The following is a 21,078-nucleotide window of genomic DNA, read 5'->3' on the forward strand; positions in this document are numbered from 1 at the left end:
CATTTTGCAATCACTATATTTCTCTGTCTCAAGAGCAAACTCATTTACATATCTCTGCCTATTCAGTCTACAGCAGTTTTGACCGGCCCACTTACACAGCAGTTCTCAGGTGTTTCATCTATGAGTGCTTTTCGAATGAGGCACAAAAGCCAATCAGAACAGAGCTCATTTATCTTATACATTGTTATCCGTCTGTTTAATTCTAAAGTGGTCATATAAAAATTAATTCTAACCAATTTTGGAACATAAAGCCACACAAAATTGTAAGTGGCCTTAAAGGAAAAATATAAACGAAATATTAAACCATTGGTTCACCAATAAAATGGTAACATAAATGTGCATCTTGTTTGTTAAATAAGACTTTATTTCTTGTTATGACTTAGATGAACATTTTAGGAGCCATTTCATAAAAAAAAAAAAAAAAAAAAAAAACAGGATTTTTTTCTTACAGCTGTAATTGCTACAGAGTTAAATGTCTCACAGCAAATTGGATAATTATGTAGCAGAAAGGATCATTGAAGCCATGTACCATTAGTCTGCACAAAACAGATGTCAGAATGACCTTTACTCCTCAAATAAGGACCATTACAATTTCCATCGCAACTTTTTCCGTATTAAATTACTTCAACTCTGCGTAACAATTTTGGTAATGTAACTGGAGCAAAACAAAACAAACAAACATAAAAAACCCAACAAGAAATATGAATGAAAAAATATAAAAATATATAAAATATACAATCTGCATACTGTATACCTCTTATCAATAAGTACATCTTTCGTCCAGTGTTATGTGTTATCATAGCAATGTGATTAAACTCCAGAGTATACTTAGAAGAGATGAATTGAACTTTTGAAAATCGGATTTTTTAAAACATTGCTATATAATGTCTATTCTTTCATACAGTTTCAAACATTGTTTTGGAGATTTATGGTGCGACTGGACTACGTGTTAAGGATTATATTCACCTGGAGTCCACTGGCTACCTTCACAGCACAAATACCTGTCACAAATTATCATTTCCATTGAACTTGAAGGGATGCTCCCCCTCGGCTCCAATGCAGCTAGTTCATTATGAATGCATTTGGTTCATGAGGTTTTGATTACTTGCCATTATTTCCAAAATATACTTTTTAGTGGACATTATGAAAACACACATTAAACTATTTGCAGCATAATGGTTTGTATCATTGCTCAATTGCTTAATTTGTAATCAGACTGACACCAATTTGCATTGGTATGCAAAGAAAATAAATAAATTATTTAACACTGAAAAGCACCTCTGTTATATAGTGCCCCCTTGTGGAGAATCCTCAACCTGCTAAATATGAGTGGTGATAAGAGTTGCAAGCCAGGTTCTTGAGGTGCTTCTGAAACAGAGACATATGTTAAAATATAACATTAAAATATTTCATTTTGTAAAAACACCATATATGACACACCAGTTACCAGTTAGAAAACAATGTCTTTCAAAAAGGAATATAAAACACAGGCAGATTTAACAACAGAATTAAGAAATAAGTAAAGCTTCTTTCAATATAAAAATCACACAGTTTTAATTATTTGAACTCACTTGATATTGCTTTCGTTCAATTCTATGCGCACAGCAGAAACCTAATCATGAATTTAAACTTTCTGATAAGTCTTGATGTTTGTATAATCTCACTACACGGTTTTAGCATACCTCAAGTCTGCCTCACTGCCCTCTAATGCCTCTACACGTTTCCCTGACTTTCCAGAATGAAATGAGACAATTTGTTGATGTCTGTGACAGTCGGGTGACACTGTAGGGTCATGGTGACCATGCTCTCCTGTCCTGGAAATATCTGCACCAAATCCTGTTTCAGTCTCAGCGTCGCCTCTGATGTCCGCTCCATTTCCTTGCCAGCCTGGGCCTGACCCTTGCCTGATCCGTGAGCACTATGTACGCCCCCTGGTGTCCGTTCGCGATACTGCAGCACCTCAGTCTGAGCTCTAGGGTGGTAGGAGGGCGAAGAGGAGGAGGACATACCTGCGAATGAGTGGCTGCCGGGGATAAGGAAAGAAAGACAGACAGAGTCAGACGGTTGTTAAATTCGATAATGTAGCTAGGCTGTGTTTGAGCATTTGCGTGCAGCTTCAGTCCTGTCCTCCACACCTGTTCTGCATCCGCAGGAAATCGTTGATGTGAGGTCCGCTTCTGCCCAATGGATCATCTGGCACCATGAATAGGTCACCTGCGAACACATACTGCAGTAACCTGCAGAGGTCAAAACATTTCAAGAATGGTCAGTTCTTTAACACAGGCTGAACTGAACTGATAACAGTAGTATTACCCTGTTAGGACACTATTTATGTGTTAATGGTCATACAGCTAACAAAGTACAGTATATCTGAGGGGCCTGGCTAGAGTTCAGGAACTTCTTGTAATTATGGAGCCAACTGGTCTTATCTTTTTCCACTGTTCAAAAAGGCAAAATATTAGCATCTAAAGTAGAATAAAGCCAAGACAACAGCAAAGTTAGAAACTAGTTTCAACTTGGCTTCCCTAGCAGGCACTGGTGAATAAAGTACACAGAGTCTGTGCTTAAGCTAAAGTGCAGATTTTTTTTTTTTTTTGGGGGGGGGGGGGGGGGGGGGGGAATACTCAAGTAAACAAAGAAGTAATTTATATTTGTCCTTGAAGTAAAGTAGAAAAATACATTTAAAGGCACTTAAATATATTGTGAGCAATAATATCTTTATATTATATTGTTATATAGAATATCTAAATAGAATATATGTTATATAGAATATTTCAAACATATTTGCAATAGGGCCATGAAAGCTCTAGTGGCCTGATTTCCACATGCATTACAACACTAGACCTGTCTCATATAATTCTGCTGCTTAAAGTTGAAGTTGGGTAGAGCCACTTTGCTCTTTTTTTACATTAGCGCAACAAGTCAAACAAATCTGTCACTTTAAAGGTGTATTACACTATGATTAGTTTTGCTTTGGGTTGACAGTGCCTATTATTTAATGTATTTTAGACAATCCTGATTTCTCCCACTTTTGCATAGGAAGTGCAGAAAATGGTGATGTGAAAAGTGACTAATATACTTAGGAGTGTAATGGAGTGAAAGTTAAAGGTTTGCAAAAATGTAGTAGTTTAAAAAATAAAGATACTTTAAAAAAGAATACAATTTAATATTAAATTATTAGGCTATAGGATGTGCTCTCTTTTTATGACCCAAAAGCAACTGCTTACCTTTTCTTGATGATTTCCCGCCATGAGGCTGACTCGTCCACGAGATCTCTCATGTTGTCGTTCGTCACTATCACTCCATCCGTTTGCTGAGCAAGCTGCAGCATGAATCTGAAACCATTTCCCATATGGATGTGTCAGAAGAATGAGGGCAGCATAGGTTGAATAGACAGAAAATATATGTTTACTTTGAACTATGGCATTAAGTTCTCACTTTTTAGTACATTCCATAGAAATACCATGTCAGACTATTAGTAAGACAGGTAACTACTACAAATATAATATAAATAATCAGTATTGCCCCTGTTTCTTCCAGGCCAGTAATAACAGTTGCTAATTATATTTCTTGCATGTCCTTTTTCTTTAATTTTTTGAGGCTCTGTTAGACAAGAGTTTGAATGCATCTGAAAGAAATGTATGCCCAAACAACCATTCACTAAAAAGTTAAATGAAGCATTCTGAATTGAACATGTGAGACCACATGTTATTGAGGGCAGAGCTCACATCATAATCATAGATGATGAAAGAATTGATGATGTATCGGCACACTTGATGTATGAGTATACCTGTCATCATAGCAGTTTATCCTCTGTTTCAAAACCTCTCTCGAGGGGGTAAAGGAGAGAAGACCAAGATCTTGTAGTTCAGTCATGAAGTGCTGCTCTTTAATAAAAACTTGGTATTATTAAACACAGCAGTTTAAGAAAGATTTATGATCGTAAGCCTAAATGCTGGAAAAAATACAGTGGTATTTACCTTTTATCTTTGGATCTTTCTTCTGTCTCCACTGGGGAACAAAGACTGTGATTTTGCGATGCCCCCGGCTCCAGAAGTACTGCACAGCCAGAGCGATGCCCCGACATGAGAAGAACATTCCTAGGCCATGGCTTTGGAAAATTATAAGACAGAGCCTGTGTTCAGAATCCTACCACATATGACATGGTGCAGCATAAGCAGCCAAAGCCTGGCTTTGAATGTCTCGCATCCCGCTTGTGACATCATCTCCATCGTTCCCATTAACAAACGCTGAAGAGCAAACTGTGGCTTCAGAACCTTAGGTGAGCACAGAGGCCACCCAGAGTAGAAAAGCCAGGATGGGCTGACTACACCAGACGGTGTGTTGGGGGTGTTGAAGAATTCCCAATCTACAAGTGCTTAAAAATTCTTTCCTCAATTCCCATTTTGTTGTTTCTCTGCCCCTATGCCAGCTCCCAGGACAAGCTGGCCTTCTGTACAGAAGCTCACTGAGCTTTTCACACACACACTCAAGCCTTCAATGGCAAGAGGTGCCACATCTCTTTGGAGCAGACCATGACTTCTCACATCTTCACTCCCCTTGAAAACAGCACTCAGAGGTTTACTATACACACAAGTTTTTGCACAAGTTTATCTAACACCAAATGGTGTGTGTGTCTTCTTCTACTCCTGCTCCTCCTAATATCTCAGAATCATCAGAGTCATTCCATGTCAGGTCACCAGGGCTCAGCCTCGTCAGCTGTAAACATGGGAGCTAAGGCAAAAAAACCACTGTGATGGAACAAAGTAGCAACTGTAACAACATATATCTAATAAACTTAAGGGCGTTGACAAGCTCCAAACAGGACATACAAGCATTGCCATGGCTGTACCAAGGGTGAAATGTATGGGTGGAAGCACAATAGTGTACAGTAACGTCTATACGTCTGTTCTTGGTAGAGGTCATCTGGATAGAGGTACTGGATTAAAGAACAAAAGTTTCTCTTTTGTAATTGTTCCTGAAATAAAGCTTACGCTGTACTTAGTAGTTTCATTCTAACAATGTTGAAATAATATAAAAAGTTACCCATTTTCTTTAGTCCAAGTTCTGAAATGAATTTGACATAATTTTGTATCATCTTCTTATACATATATATACACTATGGGGCTGTCTTTCTTAAACCATCCTCTTGTGAGAAAATGTGAAATGGAAATTATCTCCATTTTCATTTCTTTACTTTTCCGTTGCCAATGCAATTCGATGTAGTCAAGCTTTCTTCTCCCTTTTCATACACACACACACACACACATACATATTATATGTATATATATATATTTCTCTCTCCTTCAACACCTTAACTTTTTTCTTACCTCTTGGCAACATTGCTCCCATCAATGATGATCTGCCGCAGCTCTGGATCACCGGGGTCATCATTCAGCTGGAGGGCAAAAGGCATATCTAGGCCTTCCAGAAAGCGCTGTGCTCCTGTAACAACTGCCCCTGCCTTGGCAGGTGGCGGTCCCTGTTTTTGCTTAGACTTGGTAACAGGGGCCTCAGTTGGGTTGACTTGCCTCTCTGAGTTGTTGTGATGCAGCGGTGATGCATACACAGGTTGAGGTGGCCCTCGAACAGAAGGAGGAGAAGAAGAAGAAATGTCAGGCTTGTTACTTGCCCAGTCCAGCCTGTCCTGTTCCATGAAGAGTCTCTGCATCCTTGGTTCAAGGTCTGTTAATCCTCTTCTTCCGACTTTTTCTCTCTCTTTCTTTTTAGACTTTTCTCTCAGGTTCATCCCCTCATCATTCTCAGCCTTTTCCATATTTGTTGCTTCATTCATTTTATCAACTCTCTCATTTTTCTTTTCATCCATTAAATCCCCGTCCTTTACGCTTTGAGAACTCGGCACCTTTCTCTGCTGTTCTTCTGGTTCTTCTGTTCTCTTCCTCTCGCTGAGTCTCCCACCCTCAGGTTTTCTCATGCCCTCTTTCTGCAATTCCAGGATCAGCTGGTGGGGTTTTATTTTGGGAAGGTTGTTGAACACCGCATCCACTTTTTCCTCTGTATATCCACAACTGGCTGCTGCCTTTTTTGTCACACCGAGGACAAAGTCATCTTCTTTTGCCCCTTTGGCTCCATCCTCAACAGTTGGGCTTTGCTCTTGCTGGACCAGGTCAAGGATCTGGGAGGGCTCTTGGGGCCCAGAACGGGCCAGAACCCTACCTACTACCTCCTCATTGTAACCCATAGCAGTGAAGAATTTAAGGAGGTGCTCATCCTGCTGCAGTGATTCTCTTTCCTTGTTTGCGTCCAGGGATGCACCGCCAACCCATTTCTGTGCATTGCCATCTTGCATGTTTTCCTCTGCAGCCTGTGCAAGAGGCCTATGTTCCAAATCAGAGAAGAATTCATCCATTCTGGGATATTTGATGCCATAACTGCAAGATATAGGAAGGTTCTGAGATGTACCATTTGGATTGAGAAGGATGGTGGATGATAGTGTTTCATTCTTCCTAGGTTCTCTCAGTATCAGTCTATCGATATTCTCTGAAAGGTCCAATAGTGTTTCCCTTTCTGCTGAAACTGATACATTGTCCCAGAAATCTAGGTCCAGTGCTGACTGCTTAACCAAGTCTAGAAGAAGCTCCTTAACTAGAACTGGCAGCACCAGCAGATCCAGAGTATGACGGTCCTCAAGCCTCTCGACCATGGATTTGAACACTCGACGTGATTCCAGGGACTCACATGCTGCCTTGTAGGGTTGTGCCTGGCTGTCCCTATACTTATCTACCAAGTCCATGATGAGGGAGTAGGCCTTCACTACAGGCTCAGCCAGCCCAGAAATGAGAAGACAACCCATAGAGCCCACCTGGAAAAAAACAAAACAAAAAACAAAAACAAAAAACAAAACAAGAAACAAGGTCATTAAATAAGAATAATAAGGTGCTAGAGGGTTTTTTTCTGCTATAAGTAAATAGAAGGCAAACTTGACACCCAGTCATCAACATCATACATTATTTTTTTTCTACTCACCATTATATGTGCTGAAGTATTTTTGATCAGAGAGTCAATGAACAACCCTTTTGCACCACAGAACACACAGTGAAGTGCTTCTGGATATTGGACTTCCTTCTGAGCCTCCTGGTTCACTACACCTTTTACAAAAAGCTGAATGCCATGAAGAGACACCCAACAAAACATTAACTACTTCATACTAAAAAAGAAATGTAACACATATTGTCACTAACAGACAAAGTCACCCAAAAACCAAAAACTGACCAAAGGGACCAATTTACTATGCATTACTAAGTATGAGCAAAAAGTTTCATATGATTAAAAACCAGACCAGTCTTTATGAACGGATGAAGCTACCTTTGCTGCCTCCACTTCCGTTTTCTTCCCTTTTAGCTGCAGCCAAATCTGTCCATCCTGAGGTGTGTATGAGGATAGCCCTTCACCGATTCTCAAGATAACGCCAAACAGCCGCTCTACCACAGACTGCTGGGCTAGCAGAGAGCCCCGCAGCACAACGGGACAAGTGAACTCATCCTCCACATGCTGCTCCGCTCTCATATCATCCCTCCAACCCAAGTCGGCAGAGAGATCCATGACTGAGTATATTTGCTGATGGTCAATTCTTACTGTGTGTAGTGAGAAAACACACGTATCGATCTAACGTAAGCTTGCTTTATAATAGCTTCAAATATACATTGTAAAATGAGAATGTAAAACTGAAACTGATTCGTCGTCTGGATACCAAGACAAAAATACAGACAAATATGCATCCGTACAATGGCATGAGAACGAAAGCGCAATAAAACAGCATGCGATTGTTTTTCGAAGTTTCAGAAATATTACCTCGATTACTTCAGCATTTTAAACCGCACCCTTCACCTGTTGGCTTACAAGTTTCGGTTGCATACCCGTTCCTGTCTTCCGTAGTTATCGGAATATTTAAGTCCAAAGTTCAATACTCTCTAATTCACACCTCGATTGTGCTTGTGTTCATTTACAAATTCCTATTATTGTGATTCTAAATGTTTTTGTGCAGTTTCCTGGTTCTCTAAGTAAAAAAAACATCGTACTCACGATGATCGTGTATTATTATTATTAATAAAATGAAACTTAGGGAAACTCGCAGTGGGCGTGTGTTGTCTACCGTAATAAACGTATATATGACAACCCAAAAGTGTGTAATAATGCGGCATTCGGAGCAGTTTATATATATTTTAAAGGAGGCAACTGTAAGGCTTTAAAATTGGACCAAGAAATAATTATAACAACCTTTTTACTATGAAAAAAATCGCTATAGGTGTAATATTTTTTCCTGTGTAAATTTACAGCGCGTAACTTGGCAAAGTTGTAGCAACATTTTTAGCGACGAAATACGGGAAATTCCACTGACGTCAAAAATTAAATACGACGTTTCCGTTAGGGTAAAAGAAATAGAACCCCTGACAATGTGGAATCAAGTTTGGTTTAAACATCAGATGACACATTAATATAAATAAAGCTTTTCAGTAGGATTTATCATAATTTATAATAAAATCATAATTAATCACAATTTATGATATATATGCACGAATCGCCAAAGAATAAACTACGGGACAATTTATTAGAAAGAGTATTTTAATATGAGCTTTTAACGCTATCCGTCAGTAGGGAGTGGTGAGCATATATACCTGCCGGGCAGGTACACCGACATGGTCGAGGTAGCCTACGTCATATTCTACTTTTTTTTTTCATAGGAGGAAGTGAAAGAAAGATATTGACGCTATTTTGTCTGGTCGTCGCCATTTCAGTATTAGTATTTAGTATTATCAACAGCATAATAGGTGTTTCAGAATTTCAGTACCTATATTTTAAGTTTTTGCTTTAAGTTTGTGTTCCGGGATCAGTTTAGGGGTCATTCTTTACACACGGATTATGTGTTGGGTAAGTAAACATGTTCAACGGCTTTGGCTATATGTCTAACAGTCCATTGTTTAACTGAAACGAATGCCATTAAGTTATAATAACGTATAAGACACTTTTACTCAGCACTTCAATGTTATTGCTAGAATCGCCCTTTCTAAAAATTTACTTGAATGAAAACAAAATTCCTTTTTACACAGTGAGGAATGGAACTGTCCAGCTGCCCTGTGCCTGCATCGATTAATGATGAAAGTCTAGAGTCCTGGCAACTAATTGGCTCTGGTGGATTTGGAAAGATTTATAAGGCAAAACATACAAAATGGGGGACGAATGTTGCTATAAAGTTATTACGTTGTAATGATGGGTAAATATTTGTGTCACATGCTTATGACTTTCTAGCTTGAATGAGCTTTTCAGACGCAATTTGCGTACATTCTTATATAGTACAAATAATATGAAAAGCATTGTTTTAACGAAAATAAATGTAAAAATCGCAATTAAAATGCATTATAATGCAGTCTAAGCTAATGACAACAGCCTGCTACTGAAAGCTGTATTTTGTCATGTTCCTGATACCAAAGATCACATGCCTCTCTGTAATACTTTTCTTTGGTTCCTAGCTCTGATTCCTCTCTTCTCCAAGAGGCGGACCTGATGCGTCATGGCGGGAATCCCAATGTGCTCAGAATCTTTGGGGTGTATGTAGGTTGCCCTCATGGACAGCCATGCCCCACCCAGTTAGGTTTAGTCATGGAGTACATGGAGAGAGGGTCTGTGGCAGACCTCCAGCAAGCTGTGGGCGGACCCCCTCCCTGGCCCCTCGCCTTCCGCATCATGCACCAGATCGCCCTGGGCATGAACTTCCTTCACCAGCTGTCCCCGCCCCTGCTCCATTTGGACCTGAAGCCCAGCAACGTGCTGCTGGATGACAGCCTCAACGCAAAAGTGAGGCTCAGGCTTCTGGCCACTATTAGGCCTCAGAAATAATGGGTCTTCTGAGGGCTGGGCTGTGCAATTCATGGATGATTTTATCAATGGTATTCCAGTGGTCAATGAATTAAAAGAATGCTGTCATCTGTTAACAGTCTCTCTCTCTCTCTCTCTCTCTCTCTCTCTCTCTCTCTCTCTCTCTCTCTCTCTCTCTCTCTCGCTCTCTCTCTCTGTCTCCAGCTCACTGATTTTGGTCTGGCCAAACTGGCCCAAAGCCGTTCCAATGTGGACAGAGAGCAAGATGAGGAAGTAGGTGGAACCACAAGCTACATGCCTCCAGAAGCATTTCAGCCCTCTTCTTACACTCCTGCCTTTTCTTCGGATGTTTACAGGTGAAGCGTGTAAATGAAAACATGTGCAGCTTTGACTATGAGTGGGTAGTATTGATATTTAGTGACCTTGTTTCTCTTTTCATATCTTCTTTTAGCTATGGTGTACTGTTGTGGTCAGTTATGACTGGAAAGCCACCATACTACAGTGAGTATCCACTATATTCTTTAACTGCGACTCGGACACACACACACACACACACACACACACACACACACACACACACACTTTAATATAGGTAACAGCTTGTCCTCTTTCACTCTTATGTCCTCTCTGCTTCATTCTCTTTCACTCTCTCACACTTCACCTCCCTCCCCCAGCTCCCCTCTCTAGCCTGGTGCGGTTTCGTGTCACTGAAGGTGACAGGCCTGATCTGGGATCTGTGGACAGCAGCCAGGCACATGGGCTCAGTAACCTCATTGATCTAATGAAGCTCTGCTGGCATGCCGACCCCACCCAGAGGCCCACCTTCATGAGTAAGTGGCTAGGACAAGACTAAACTAAAATGAAAGTCAGATGTATAAGCCTGGTCAATTTTATTCTAGTCAAATGATCCCTTCACTTGGCCAATAATGACATGTCTACAGCACTTACTATTTATGCTTGTAAACTTTTCTTGTGTTAGGGTAATCTTTGGTCTGTTCAGTCTCTTGGTTTAAATGTTGGCAGTGTTGGCAATGTACTTCATCAGCTCTAAAAAGTGTAGATTTATATAAAGTATATTATACAAACTATATTATTCACACTAGATTATCCAGTGTTTATTGTATATATTATACACGTATGTGCTTGGTTTACCTCTTTATTTTAGAGATGGTTAAGTATAGTTAAGGCCCCATGTTCTAGAACTTACCTTAGTTCTCCAGATAGTAATTTTTATGTCTCTGTTTTTTTTCTGTGTTCATTTCAGAATGTGTTAATGTCACTGAGAAGGTGTATGATTTTCACAAACGAAAAGTACATAACGCTGTCTGTGCCATTCTAGAAAATCTGGTAAGAAATACTATTCCAGTCTTTGTTTCAGAGAAGTGCTGATCTGTGTAAGGCATTTTAGTATTGTTGAAAAGGAAGGTTTTTCAACACCGACCTGAAATTAAGTACCTTTTACATTATCATTTTAAATTTAGTCTTGAAGGTAATGTTCTCATATATTTACTGTTGCAAGGCTTCTTTCTTACTGTGAGTTTATTTTTTGTTGATTTCATATGTATTATTTGTATTCTAAGTGGTATGAATGGTGGTAAGTAGATGATACTTGTATAACTTTTAAACAGACGTTGCTCTCTTTCACTTCTCTAACCCTAGGACAATAGTGACAAAATCAGTTCCAGTTTTAAATCACTTGGGATCAACCCTAAAATGAACAATGGTACTTTCCATTTTATACTTCCCATGACCTGTCTTGTCTGTTTATGTGCCAATCAATTAATCATTTAATTATTTTCTCTTATTATTTACTTTCAATTTGAAAACAACAGAGTCATATGTTCTGTCATAAAGCTCTGCATTGCAATTACATTTAATTCATCAAAACTTTCATTTATCTGGTAATCCTAAGAAGTTTTCTTACGTGCACTGCATCACTCACATCACATCTTACTCTGTCCCTTTAAAGATTGTTTGGCCAGTCATTGAGATCTAACAAATGTATTTTTGTCTCTGGGGAACATTTTCATTTGCCGTTTCATTTTGATAATCATTTATTGTGTAATTCATATTGTTTGATTCATTTTTCTGTTTCTGTGTTTTTAGCCATAGCATCCATTAAAGAAAAGTCTCATCATTCTGTGAAGACTCCCACACAGGTATTCTACACAACTGACCTTAACAGGAAAGTGATCTTCCAAGCTGTTTAATGTTAGAAACGCAATATATGTAGATACTATCTTTGCTATAATTGGATGTGCTTAATAAAAACCTGTGCTGTCTCTTTTAGGAGAAAAGTGAAATTGTAATCTCCCAGTGCACGGAAACAGGTAACGTAAGCTAGTCTACTGATCTTAGCATTAAGGCTGTTTGTTCTGGAGATTTCTATAGCACATCAAGTTTTTTGTTTCACTCATCATTACCTGATAGGGTCATTTGCTCGTCCACGTCCTCCACCTACATCAAGAACCAACCACAAGCCAGCTGCCATTGGCTCACACACCACTCACAAATCAGCTACCAAAAGACTGCAAAAGGTTTTAACGACCCAGGTCTGGAAATCATTTTCTTCATGATTCTTCATGATTTTGAAAAATCATGATATGATTTTTTTAAAAACGGTTTGGAACTTACAATGTTTAACTCAAACATTTTTTTGTCCACTTCTAGCGCCAATTCTCTACACCAAGTAAGTAATAGTCTTGCCCCACTCTGTGTAAAGTACTTGAAATTTCAGGCAATATTTGTGTTTTTTTTTCTCTTGATATAGACAGGAATTGAAACCAGTAACTTGGAAGTTTGCACACATCCTGTTTCTTTTCCTTCCTCCTAGGCACTGTGAGCATCTGCCTATCCAACGTCACAGGCGTACAGATCGGCAACAACAACCACATGAATATAAACCATCCTCTTGACAGACAGCGCAATAGACACCAAACAGCACCTTCTTCTGTCAGCCTTCCCAACCCCGATTGGCCTCCCAGATCTGAAAAAAACCCCTGATCATATCAAATCATAATGACCTCTTATATTTGAGGTTGTTATTTATCTGACAGTTCTCAGTTATTTTTATTTTAGGTTATCTCAAATAATATCACTAACTGGCATATAGACTTTTTTCCAGATTACTAATCTTGCTTGAAAGTTTTGTTTTTATGACTCCAGTATCGATTACAAGAAACCTGATGCTGCTTTTGTGCAAAGGAAAAAAAACAATGTTGATTAAAAGCTACTTTCCCAAGCATCTGCTTCTTACTGTCTTTGGACTGAACCCCGGATCTAGATGACGTGCACGTTTTGAAGGTGCAAGCAAATCCTATTCAGCGCCAGTCTCCTGTAGCGATGTGGAACTCTTGATGCTAACAATCAGTGACGGCGTGCATGGCATTACCAGCAGGATCCTGTCGTTCCCCATCCCCCATCCGCCAGCCCCATCTGCCACCGGAATTTCGTGGACATGGAACTGCACAATCAGCAGCATGCCTGCGTGAGAGGCACTGTCCCAGCGTCCTTAACAAATCTAAAGTCTGGAGGGTGGTGTTCCTGATTGAAGGAGGTAACAGCTGGAAGCAAAGCACGTGTAACCAGCGTGGAGAAGACACCACGTGAAACAAAAATGTTCATGAGAGCGGTTTAATTAAAGCACAGGCCATTTCACAAGGATGTTCCAGGGTTTTGGAGGATGGTGTACATCTTGGCTTTGACCCTTGTGCACTGTGCAGTGTGTGGTCATGTTTAATTACCTCCTACTGTCTACACAGGACACAGAACAAGAGACCATGTCCAATACACACATACCTTTAGCTTGAATGGCCATAGCCAAGATTGGCAAAGTGTTCACAGTAATCTATTTGGCTCTATATTAACAGAGGGTGTGGGCGATAATAAATAGAAAGTAGCCCGTGGCCACATATCCACCTGTGTCCGTTTGCACTTTGATCTTGATAAAATGGCCACATCACACATTGGATTATCTCACAGGTTTTGCTCCAGATGACATTGTATGATGAAGCCATGCAAATTAAATGAATACAATGACAATGACTAGCTACCAAAATCACCAGCATAAGATATAGAAGAGAAGAAAAGTAAATATATTATTATCAGTTTTGAAAATAGTTGAAACTCATTTAGAAGCTATAAATATATGGGGATGCCCATGCACTGATTCAAGTACATTTTCACCTTATATAGTGTCCCAATAAAATCTGTTTGTATGAAATTCTATCTCTGTCTTGCCTTCTTTGTCATTCTGTAAGTGCAGAGGTCAATACTGGGCCTTTAGTCCAGTTCCCAGTACAGGACTTTGTAATCACAGGTAGTTCAAACAGTTAATGTAACTGACTGGCCACTTCATGGGTAAAAAGTGCTAAATCTGTATCTGTATTAGGACTTTGACAGCTATCTTATAAATGTTCATATTTTATGCCATAAATTAGCACATTTTGTTTTCATTTTTTCTTGTTTTTATTATTATACATGTATTATTATTTATTTTTTGTTTGCACCTGGAGTTGTATACCCCTACCCTTGAAACTTCTATAACGGGAATACAAGAAACCCAGAGAAGGTAGAGTACTTCCAGCCACCCATCAGGTTTCCCCGCTCCAGTTTGAGGTAAGCTTTGTCTCCTCTCTCCATGGTGACAAGCCCGGCATTGGTTGCTGCCTCACGTGTCACGTCCTGGTCCCCAGCGAAGGCTGAGATCACTGGCCAACCATTCAGCACTAGACTTACCTGAGGTGAGGGAGAGAGAATAGTAAATGGCAAAACACGTCCTGGTTTCTAGGTGGAAGCATCAACCTGTGAATGGAGTCCATTCTCTCTTTTAGTGGACAGTTGAGACGAATTAACTCACAGTTTTGCCTGGGTATAAGTGACTCATGTGTGAATCATAGTTTCTTCAATATGTTTTTTGTATGATATATGCTAATTCAAAGATCACGGCTAATAGTTCTAGTGGTTGTCTGGGGGAAATCACATTGGAGCTGCATGTGAAGTAAAATTCTAGTCCTGTTTTAAGGCTTTTTTTAATCTGTTCAGAAGGGCAGCAGCACTCATAGGTATTCAGATCCCCTAAGTTGTCATTGTACCTGATCCATACCTTTTTATCAAACTCAAAGACAGCTGGAATTTGACCCAACAGTAAGTTGAGCAAAGGTGTAGCTGGTGCAGAGGTGTTATCTATGTTAAAGTAACGTCCAGCACATTGTTCTGTCACTTACCTGTATCGTCTGTCTGTTGTAAACTTTTACCACATGGAAGCTGAAGCTATAGACTCCCTTTCTGGGCGCCACAAAGATGCTCCGTGCCGGGTCAAAATGGCTGCCAACATTCACCAAGACCTTATATCAAAACAACAGCATGCAATAACTGTATGAGGATGACTCATTTCTGTGCTTGCTTTTATTTGATTGTTCATCCCTTCCTACAGTTACTTAATTACCTCATTAAAAAAATATAATTTTTATCCATTAATCCAACCAGTCTTATGGCCATTCATCCATCCATTCATCTACCCATCTGTCTACACATCCACATGTTTCTTATGAAACAAATTCAAACTTAATGTCATCTCCATCACGAACCTGGTCGAAGTAGATGGTCATCGTCCGGTTGCTCATTTCTGATGGCTCGTGGTTGGTATTACGGATGGCAGAAAATGCCACCCGCCCAGTCCCGGAGCGCACTGACATTCCTAATGCATTGTTAGTGGGCTCTGCAGTCGGAGTGGAGTCGCACACCACCAAACACTTCCCCTCCAGAATGATGGGCTCTGTGTCATTCTGGCTCCTGACCACCAGGAACCTCCCAAGCAAGAGACCAGCCACAGCTAACATGAAATGGCCTAATCCCATGCCCTCCATCTCCTTGGTGTATTATACAGGGTTTTTTTTTGTTTGTTTGTTTCCTTTGTTGGGAAATTATGGATACTTCTTTGAACTGTGTAACAATTACAGATCAATCAGAGAATGCTTGCTGTTGCGTTGATGTGAAATGTGTGATGTGGAGATGTAGAGCAGTTCACAACCTCTGACTGACCCTTAAATCTTTTTATTGTGTCCAGCTTAATTATTAATTATCTGACAGTTTAGTGGTTGCCTGCCCCTTTTCTTCCATTCCCAGTTCAGAACAAGCAGTTTTTCAGGCACACCAGTTGTATAACAAGGTCACTTGACATACAGATGGAGAAGATGCTGACTTCTTTGAAATGGCATAGAGTTCTGAGGAGAGAAACAGAATCAAAGGGAGTGTCTTGCAATGTCTATGAACATTCAAGCATATAGGAACTTTTTCTTGTTACAGAAGATGCACCAAAAGCACAAAACTTAATACATTCTGTGTCAGTCTGCAAGGTAAAAAGGCCAGCAGTGCATGGCGCAAGAGGATGAGCTCATGCTTTGGCAGAGAGTGGAATCACGAGGGACATGCGCTTGCACATGGCTGCCAGCAGGCCAATCTGCACCTGCTGAGAAACCATCTGACTACTAAACATGCACTCCAAAACATTCCTATACATTCAAGTTCATAAACCCTTCCAATACAAGTGGAAATATGCATAGGTGCTAACAAAAGGAGATATCACTCATTCTGTGTATAACATAAAGACTTTAGTCCCCAAATCAAAAACTAACCTCACCAAAGCTCCTAAGGCATTGTAATTTAAAACTAGTAGACTTACCAAACACCAAGTTTACAGCAGAATGTCATTATTTAATTTAAACCAAAATTGTCTTGCTAATTGGGCTACTATATCACGCTTTTTCAGGTGACTACTGCTTATATTTAATCATTGCCCTATTTTAACAACAAGTATTTTAACAACAAGTGTTTTGGATGTTTATTTTAATACACATCACAACCTATAAGATACGAATTAAAGTACTGCTGATGTTACATATTTTGTTACCATTATTTGGCAGGTGAATGGAATTGCCAGTGCTGGGAGAAATGCCAGAACAAAAGGAAAAAGAAAAAGGAGAAAGCTTACCACTCTCAGGATGAATCTCCAAATCCTACAGCGGTGAGAAGGAACCAGCATCCTTATCAACAGTAGAGCAATTCCTAACTGCCCCTCAGTCTCTCTCTCTCTCTCTCTCTCTCTCTCTCTCTCTCTCTCTCTCTCTCTCTCTCTCTCTCTCTCTCTCTCTCTCTCTCTCTCTCTCTCTCTCTCTCTCTCCCACCCCTCCAGTTTGCCAGGGAACCCCCCTGTTCAAACAGGCTTTTAATTAGAACACATCTATTTTTCTCTCTTTTTTTACCACTGTACAGAACACCCTCCTCCCACACACTCACACTCTTATTCTCAAGATTCTTATTTCTGTCTGCTGTTTTATCCCCACTGTCAACCACCTGGCACAAAATTTCTTGGTTTAATGTTTAGGAACGTTTTATTTACAACATCAACAATGACATCAACAAAGGATAAATTCTGAACAATACAATATATTTGATGTATACGGTTGTTTCTTTAGGTTAGTCTTTGTGTTTAGCAAACCAATCCAGCTCAGTATAAAAATGAATACATATTGAAGGTGCAAGTGTTAAATTCTTACACTGTAGGAGTAGCCTTAACACTATGTTATTGCTTTAAATCTGGTCATCTTGCTCTATTGAAGACTGCAGATTGGTTCTGGACAATGGTTTCACAGAAGTCACTGACTAAAGAGTGAATGGGGTCCCAAGCAAATAACAGTCCAGCACAGTTTAAATATTTCCATGTGTTAGAGCGAATAAATCACCAAACTCTATTGGACTCTGGCCCTCCACAACTCAATTTGGTAACCTTTCCATAGACACTCACCTCTGGGATTCTGGTCCTTCAGACTCTGACACTATATCATCTGCAGCAGTCTGGACCCCGCTTCACGCAGTTCCCCCATCAAGAACCGGGCACATCTTGTCTGAGAAGAGACTTATCATTCCTAATTCACAGTGCAAGACATCACTGATCCTAAAACAGGCTCTGCACCCTGTGGCTTCCAGACATTGACGACCTCCCCACCCTAACATCTGCCTCAGAGGTCTTGACTTCTCCCCCAACAGGACAGATGAGAAGAGGGGCAATGTTCTTCCCGTCATCATGGAGACAGGGGTTGAAGTACGGGTACAGTGTTTCAGCAAAGGTGCACCCAGTGTAGGAATAAATGTGAAATCTGGCATCAGTATCATAGAAGGAGACAAGGCCCTCCTCATAGTCCACAAACACCCCCACCCTCTGGGGCCTTTCACGGAAGGAGACAAGTGGGATGGAGGGTCCGGCACAGGCACTCAGGTGACCGCCACTCCGACGGCACACGGCCCAGAAACCTTGATCGGGCCGAACGGTTATGGAACCCTTCCTGTTGATCGACTCTCGTGCCACACCAAGATCCCAGTCTGTCTTGCCTCCAACCTGAACCACCCAGTAGTGCCTCCCGGTGGTAATTCCTGGCTGTCCCAGGACACACACACAGGAGTCAAAGCGCAGGGGGCTGGGCGGTACAAGATCAGACAGGGGCTGGTAGCCCAGACTGGCTTGCTTAAGGTCGGAGGAAAGGATGAGCCAGGGGGCAGCGGTCCGGGGGTCAAAGGTCACATCCACTAATTGGCAGAAGTGGTGAGATAGATACGTTAAGTTAGGGTTAAAGTAGAAATATTTTTCCACACAAAAAATAAACAAGACTCACCCGTATATCGCTGGATCTGGCGCAATTCTACAAAAAGAACGGAAGAGAAACAGTTGAACACAAATACACAGGGCACACATGCACTCACACACACACACGTACACACACAGACCCAATTGACATTCTCACCAGCTTCACACAGGCTCCGCTCCTGGCTGCGCAGCAACTCCTCCAGGTTGGCCATGGCTCTCCTCACTGTGCCCACACGCTCATCGTTCCTGATGCAGGTCTGGGACCAGTCCTTAGTACGAGGAGGACACGCCACAGAGTGGAAACTCTGCAAGCATAGAGAACAGGATCTCAGTGTTCTCGTGTGACTGTGTGTTAATTAAAGAATGATTATTCTTTATATTATATTGTATAATCATAGCCACATATTTCTTATCTGCATACACAGTTTTGGTAAAAACTGCTGATTCTGATTCTGAAAGGATGGGGCTGCCTAAAATACTGACTAAAAATGAAATTTTGCTTTAGCAAATAATATTAGCAAAAAATATTTAGACATTTTATAATAATTTTTCATGAGTGCTCTATATTTTCCATTGATATGTAATGTACAGGGCGTGTAAAACCACACAGTAATTAACTGAATATTAAATATTGCTATTTTTTGTACTACATTTACAACATGTAGAATCTGACATATAAAAACAGTACAACGTATAAACTTCAATAAAGATGAGGAGAAAAACTCTGTTTTCTGGAACACACTTGGAGAAGGTGCAGTGTATCCTCTGTGTCTAAGAGCTGCTCCAACTCCGACTTTTTCATCACGAGGTCGGCAAGCTCCTTCTCCAGCTCTTCCAGGAGTGCACCGCCCCGCTGCTCCAGCTCCCTCTGCTTCTCCCTCAGCTCCTCCAGCAGCTCCTCTTGGCTTCTCTCGATAGAGCGCAGCAGGGCAGTGAAGCCCTGCATGCTCTGCTCCATCTCCTTCTCGGTGGTTCTCTGAAGTGCAGAGCAGGAAGCAATGGGACTAGATTTGCACTCTACAAGGGGCAGTCCTAGTAACAGCAGAATCCCCTTCTTTGCTTTGTTGATTTTGTTAGCATAGCGATGGTCCTGATGTGATATAAATTCCATAGCTTTGCTATGCCACAACTGAAATTTCCTCAGTCCCTACTACCTCTGTTGGTTAAATAGAACACCACTTACCTAATGATATTTTGTTTACATTGTTCTGTTTCTTTCTTGTCAAGGATGTGGTGTGTTAAAATGCTGTATAATTACAGTGAGTCAGCATTTTCAAGATACCTGAAGCCTTTTATACAATCCTTGAGGTAAATTCTGCTCTGACAATAGAATAATGGCTATGTCTTGCCCAGAGCACTTGAATAATGTCATGGGGGCATCTTTATTGTCGTTTGCTTTCAGAAACTGATACTAAATGCTAATACTAATTTCCAATCAGTAATTATAATGGGCATGAAGATAGAATAGTCGAACATGAATGTTGAATGGTCGGTCTAATGGTAGTATATTGGACATATATATTGGACCAAACTTTGCAAACAGTATTGTAAAAAAAAATTGCGTGCAAAGGTGGAGTGTTTTTAGAGTGCCTCAGCTATTTCCTTCTAGAAGGCTAGGCACTGATACTATATTTGCAAAGGAAAAGAATCTCTGGAATGAAGAAGCAGATGTAGGAGCATTGATCTCCAGCCACTCACTTTGCTGAGCTGCAGAGAGAGTTTGATCTCGTCCACCTTCCCCGTGCGCTCTTGGATCATCCGCAGCAGTCTGGACCCTGCCTCACGCAGTTCCCCCTGGCCACAACACACACACACACACACACACACACACACACACGCATGTTAGGAACACAATATCATCCCCTGCACTACTCATACACTCCTCTGTCTCTTTCTCTTTTTTCCCCTCACCCTCATCCTCTTGCTCTCTCTCTCCACAGCCACTGTCTGGTGTCCTTTGTGCTGACTCTCCACACATCTTGAGCACACGACCGCCTGCTCCGTCCTGCAGTAAACTTCCAGTGGCTTTCCATGCCTGGGGCAGACATCCCATTTCCCAGACATCCCCTCTTCCTCTACTTTCCTGTCCCTTTGGCCCAGTTCTGGCCTTCTGACCTGATTTGAATTGACCTGGAAGGACCTTTTGAATCCCTCAGTGATATCAGCAAGGGCATGGTTGACCCGGAGTTCCGGCTTTCGCCGGAAGCCCTCCTTGCACAGTGGACATTCACTGCGCTCAGCTTTATCCCAGAATTCTCGGATGCATGAGAGGCAGAAGTTGTGACCACATGGGATAGAAACAGGCTGACAGAAAAAATCCAGACAGATGCAACACATGAACTGCTCTTCTGATAGGGCAGAGGCCATAATGGGAAGCTTGAAGGGGACCAATCTGATGCAGAGGGAGTGCTCCTGGTGTAGAAGGTCTATCCTGTGGGTTGTTTGATTAAAGGAATACTTCAGTGCTAAACCTCAAAAAACATCATATTTTATTCAGCATTCTGAGTTACATAACAAGATTTTAGGATGCTTTTAGTAAAATGTTTGCTTTCAGAATACAGACCAAAATGTTTGAAATAGGTCAAAAATGTTCAAGTTTGTCA

At 40.8% G+C, this 21,078-nt stretch overlaps 4 protein-coding genes across 7 annotated transcripts; 1 reads left to right on the forward strand and 3 right to left on the reverse strand.

The window, feature by feature from the left end:
- Window positions 1-343: 343 nt before the first annotated feature.
- khnyn (KH and NYN domain containing) lies at window positions 344-8,047 on the reverse strand. 2 transcript variants are annotated; one of them, XM_026996688.2, is made up of 10 exons: window positions 7,813-8,047; window positions 7,327-7,595; window positions 6,988-7,122; window positions 5,331-6,823; window positions 3,981-4,111; window positions 3,791-3,887; window positions 3,228-3,335; window positions 2,136-2,237; window positions 1,683-2,023; window positions 344-1,368 (listed from the first exon to the last, which is right to left on the reverse strand). In XM_026996688.2, exons 2-9 carry the CDS (start codon window positions 7,561-7,563, stop codon window positions 1,714-1,716), a joined length of 2,613 nt encoding a protein of 870 aa, XP_026852489.2. In that variant the 5' UTR covers window positions 7,564-7,595; window positions 7,813-8,047; the 3' UTR covers window positions 344-1,368; window positions 1,683-1,713. The 2 variants fall into 2 exon arrangements, with proteins under 2 accessions (XP_026852489.2, XP_026852488.2); XM_026996687.2 differs by having other exon boundaries at window positions 344-2,023.
- Window positions 8,048-8,649: 602 nt separating this feature from the next.
- ripk3 (receptor-interacting serine-threonine kinase 3) lies at window positions 8,650-13,076 on the forward strand. Of its 3 annotated transcripts, XM_035530247.1 has the most exons (13): window positions 8,650-8,889; window positions 9,069-9,232; window positions 9,489-9,813; window positions 10,039-10,190; window positions 10,286-10,335; window positions 10,509-10,664; window positions 11,099-11,181; window positions 11,494-11,557; window positions 11,941-11,993; window positions 12,125-12,164; window positions 12,265-12,386; window positions 12,505-12,523; window positions 12,668-13,076. In XM_035530247.1, the coding sequence occupies exons 2-13, from the start codon at window positions 9,075-9,077 to the stop codon at window positions 12,835-12,837; spliced, it is 1,392 nt and encodes a 463-aa protein (XP_035386140.1). In that variant the 5' UTR covers window positions 8,650-8,889; window positions 9,069-9,074; the 3' UTR covers window positions 12,838-13,076. The 3 variants fall into 3 exon arrangements, with proteins under 3 accessions (XP_035386140.1, XP_035386141.1, XP_035386142.1); XM_035530248.1 differs by lacking the exon at window positions 9,069-9,232 and having other exon boundaries at window positions 8,672-8,889; XM_035530249.1 differs by lacking the exon at window positions 8,650-8,889 and having other exon boundaries at window positions 9,092-9,173.
- Window positions 13,077-13,453: 377 nt separating this feature from the next.
- On the reverse strand, window positions 13,454-16,924 carry si:dkeyp-74b6.2 (cerebellin-1). Its single transcript, XM_027016563.2, has 4 exons — window positions 16,826-16,924; window positions 15,423-16,058; window positions 15,060-15,179; window positions 13,454-14,571 (listed from the first exon to the last, which is right to left on the reverse strand). Exons 2-4 carry the CDS (start codon window positions 15,699-15,701, stop codon window positions 14,374-14,376), a joined length of 597 nt encoding a protein of 198 aa, XP_026872364.1. The 5' UTR covers window positions 15,702-16,058; window positions 16,826-16,924; the 3' UTR covers window positions 13,454-14,373.
- A 221-nt stretch (window positions 16,925-17,145) lies between these two features.
- Window positions 17,146-20,842, reverse strand: LOC113581415 (E3 ubiquitin-protein ligase TRIM39-like). Its single transcript, XM_027016550.2, has 6 exons — window positions 20,387-20,842; window positions 20,174-20,269; window positions 19,218-19,451; window positions 18,633-18,780; window positions 18,504-18,530; window positions 17,146-18,417 (listed from the first exon to the last, which is right to left on the reverse strand). The coding sequence occupies exons 1-6, from the start codon at window positions 20,840-20,842 to the stop codon at window positions 17,789-17,791; spliced, it is 1,590 nt and encodes a 529-aa protein (XP_026872351.2). The 3' UTR covers window positions 17,146-17,788.
- Window positions 20,843-21,078: the final 236 nt, after the last annotated feature.

This window comes from Electrophorus electricus, chromosome 9 (genome assembly GCF_013358815.1).
Source record: "Electrophorus electricus isolate fEleEle1 chromosome 9, fEleEle1.pri, whole genome shotgun sequence".
NCBI lineage: Eukaryota > Metazoa > Chordata > Actinopteri > Gymnotiformes > Gymnotidae > Electrophorus > Electrophorus electricus.

Coding starts and splice junctions, on each gene's coding strand:
- khnyn (XM_026996688.2), bottom strand. CDS start 7,563: ATGGATCTCTCTGCCGACTTGGGTTGGAGGGATGATATGAGAGCGGAG. Junction 7,123..7,326: donor CGGAAGTGGAGGCAGCAAAG/GTAGCTTCATCC, acceptor CATGGCATTCAG/CTTTTTGTAAAAGGTGTAGT. Junction 4,112..5,330: donor GGGAGCAATGTTGCCAAGAG/GTAAGAAAAAAG, acceptor AATTTTCCAAAG/CCATGGCCTAGGAATGTTCT.
- ripk3 (XM_035530247.1), top strand. CDS start 9,075: ATGGAACTGTCCAGCTGCCCTGTGCCTGCATCGATTAATGATGAAAGT. Junction 10,665..11,098: donor CCAGAGGCCCACCTTCATGA/GTAAGTGGCTAG, acceptor TGTTCATTTCAG/AATGTGTTAATGTCACTGAG. Junction 11,558..11,940: donor CAACCCTAAAATGAACAATG/GTACTTTCCATT, acceptor CTGTGTTTTTAG/CCATAGCATCCATTAAAGAA.
- si:dkeyp-74b6.2 (XM_027016563.2), bottom strand. CDS start 15,701: ATGGAGGGCATGGGATTAGGCCATTTCATGTTAGCTGTGGCTGGTCTC. Junction 15,180..15,422: donor TGACCATCTACTTCGACCAG/GTTCGTGATGGA, acceptor TTTTGATATAAG/GTCTTGGTGAATGTTGGCAG. Junction 14,572..15,059: donor ACAACAGACAGACGATACAG/GTAAGTGACAGA, acceptor CCCTCACCTCAG/GTAAGTCTAGTGCTGAATGG.
- LOC113581415 (XM_027016550.2), bottom strand. CDS start 20,842: ATGGCCTCTGCCCTATCAGAAGAGCAGTTCATGTGTTGCATCTGTCTG. Junction 20,270..20,386: donor GAGAGAGCAAGAGGATGAGG/GTGAGGGGAAAA, acceptor TGTTGTGGCCAG/GGGGAACTGCGTGAGGCAGG. Junction 18,531..18,632: donor GCGGAGCCTGTGTGAAGCTG/GTGAGAATGTCA, acceptor TTCTTTTTGTAG/AATTGCGCCAGATCCAGCGA.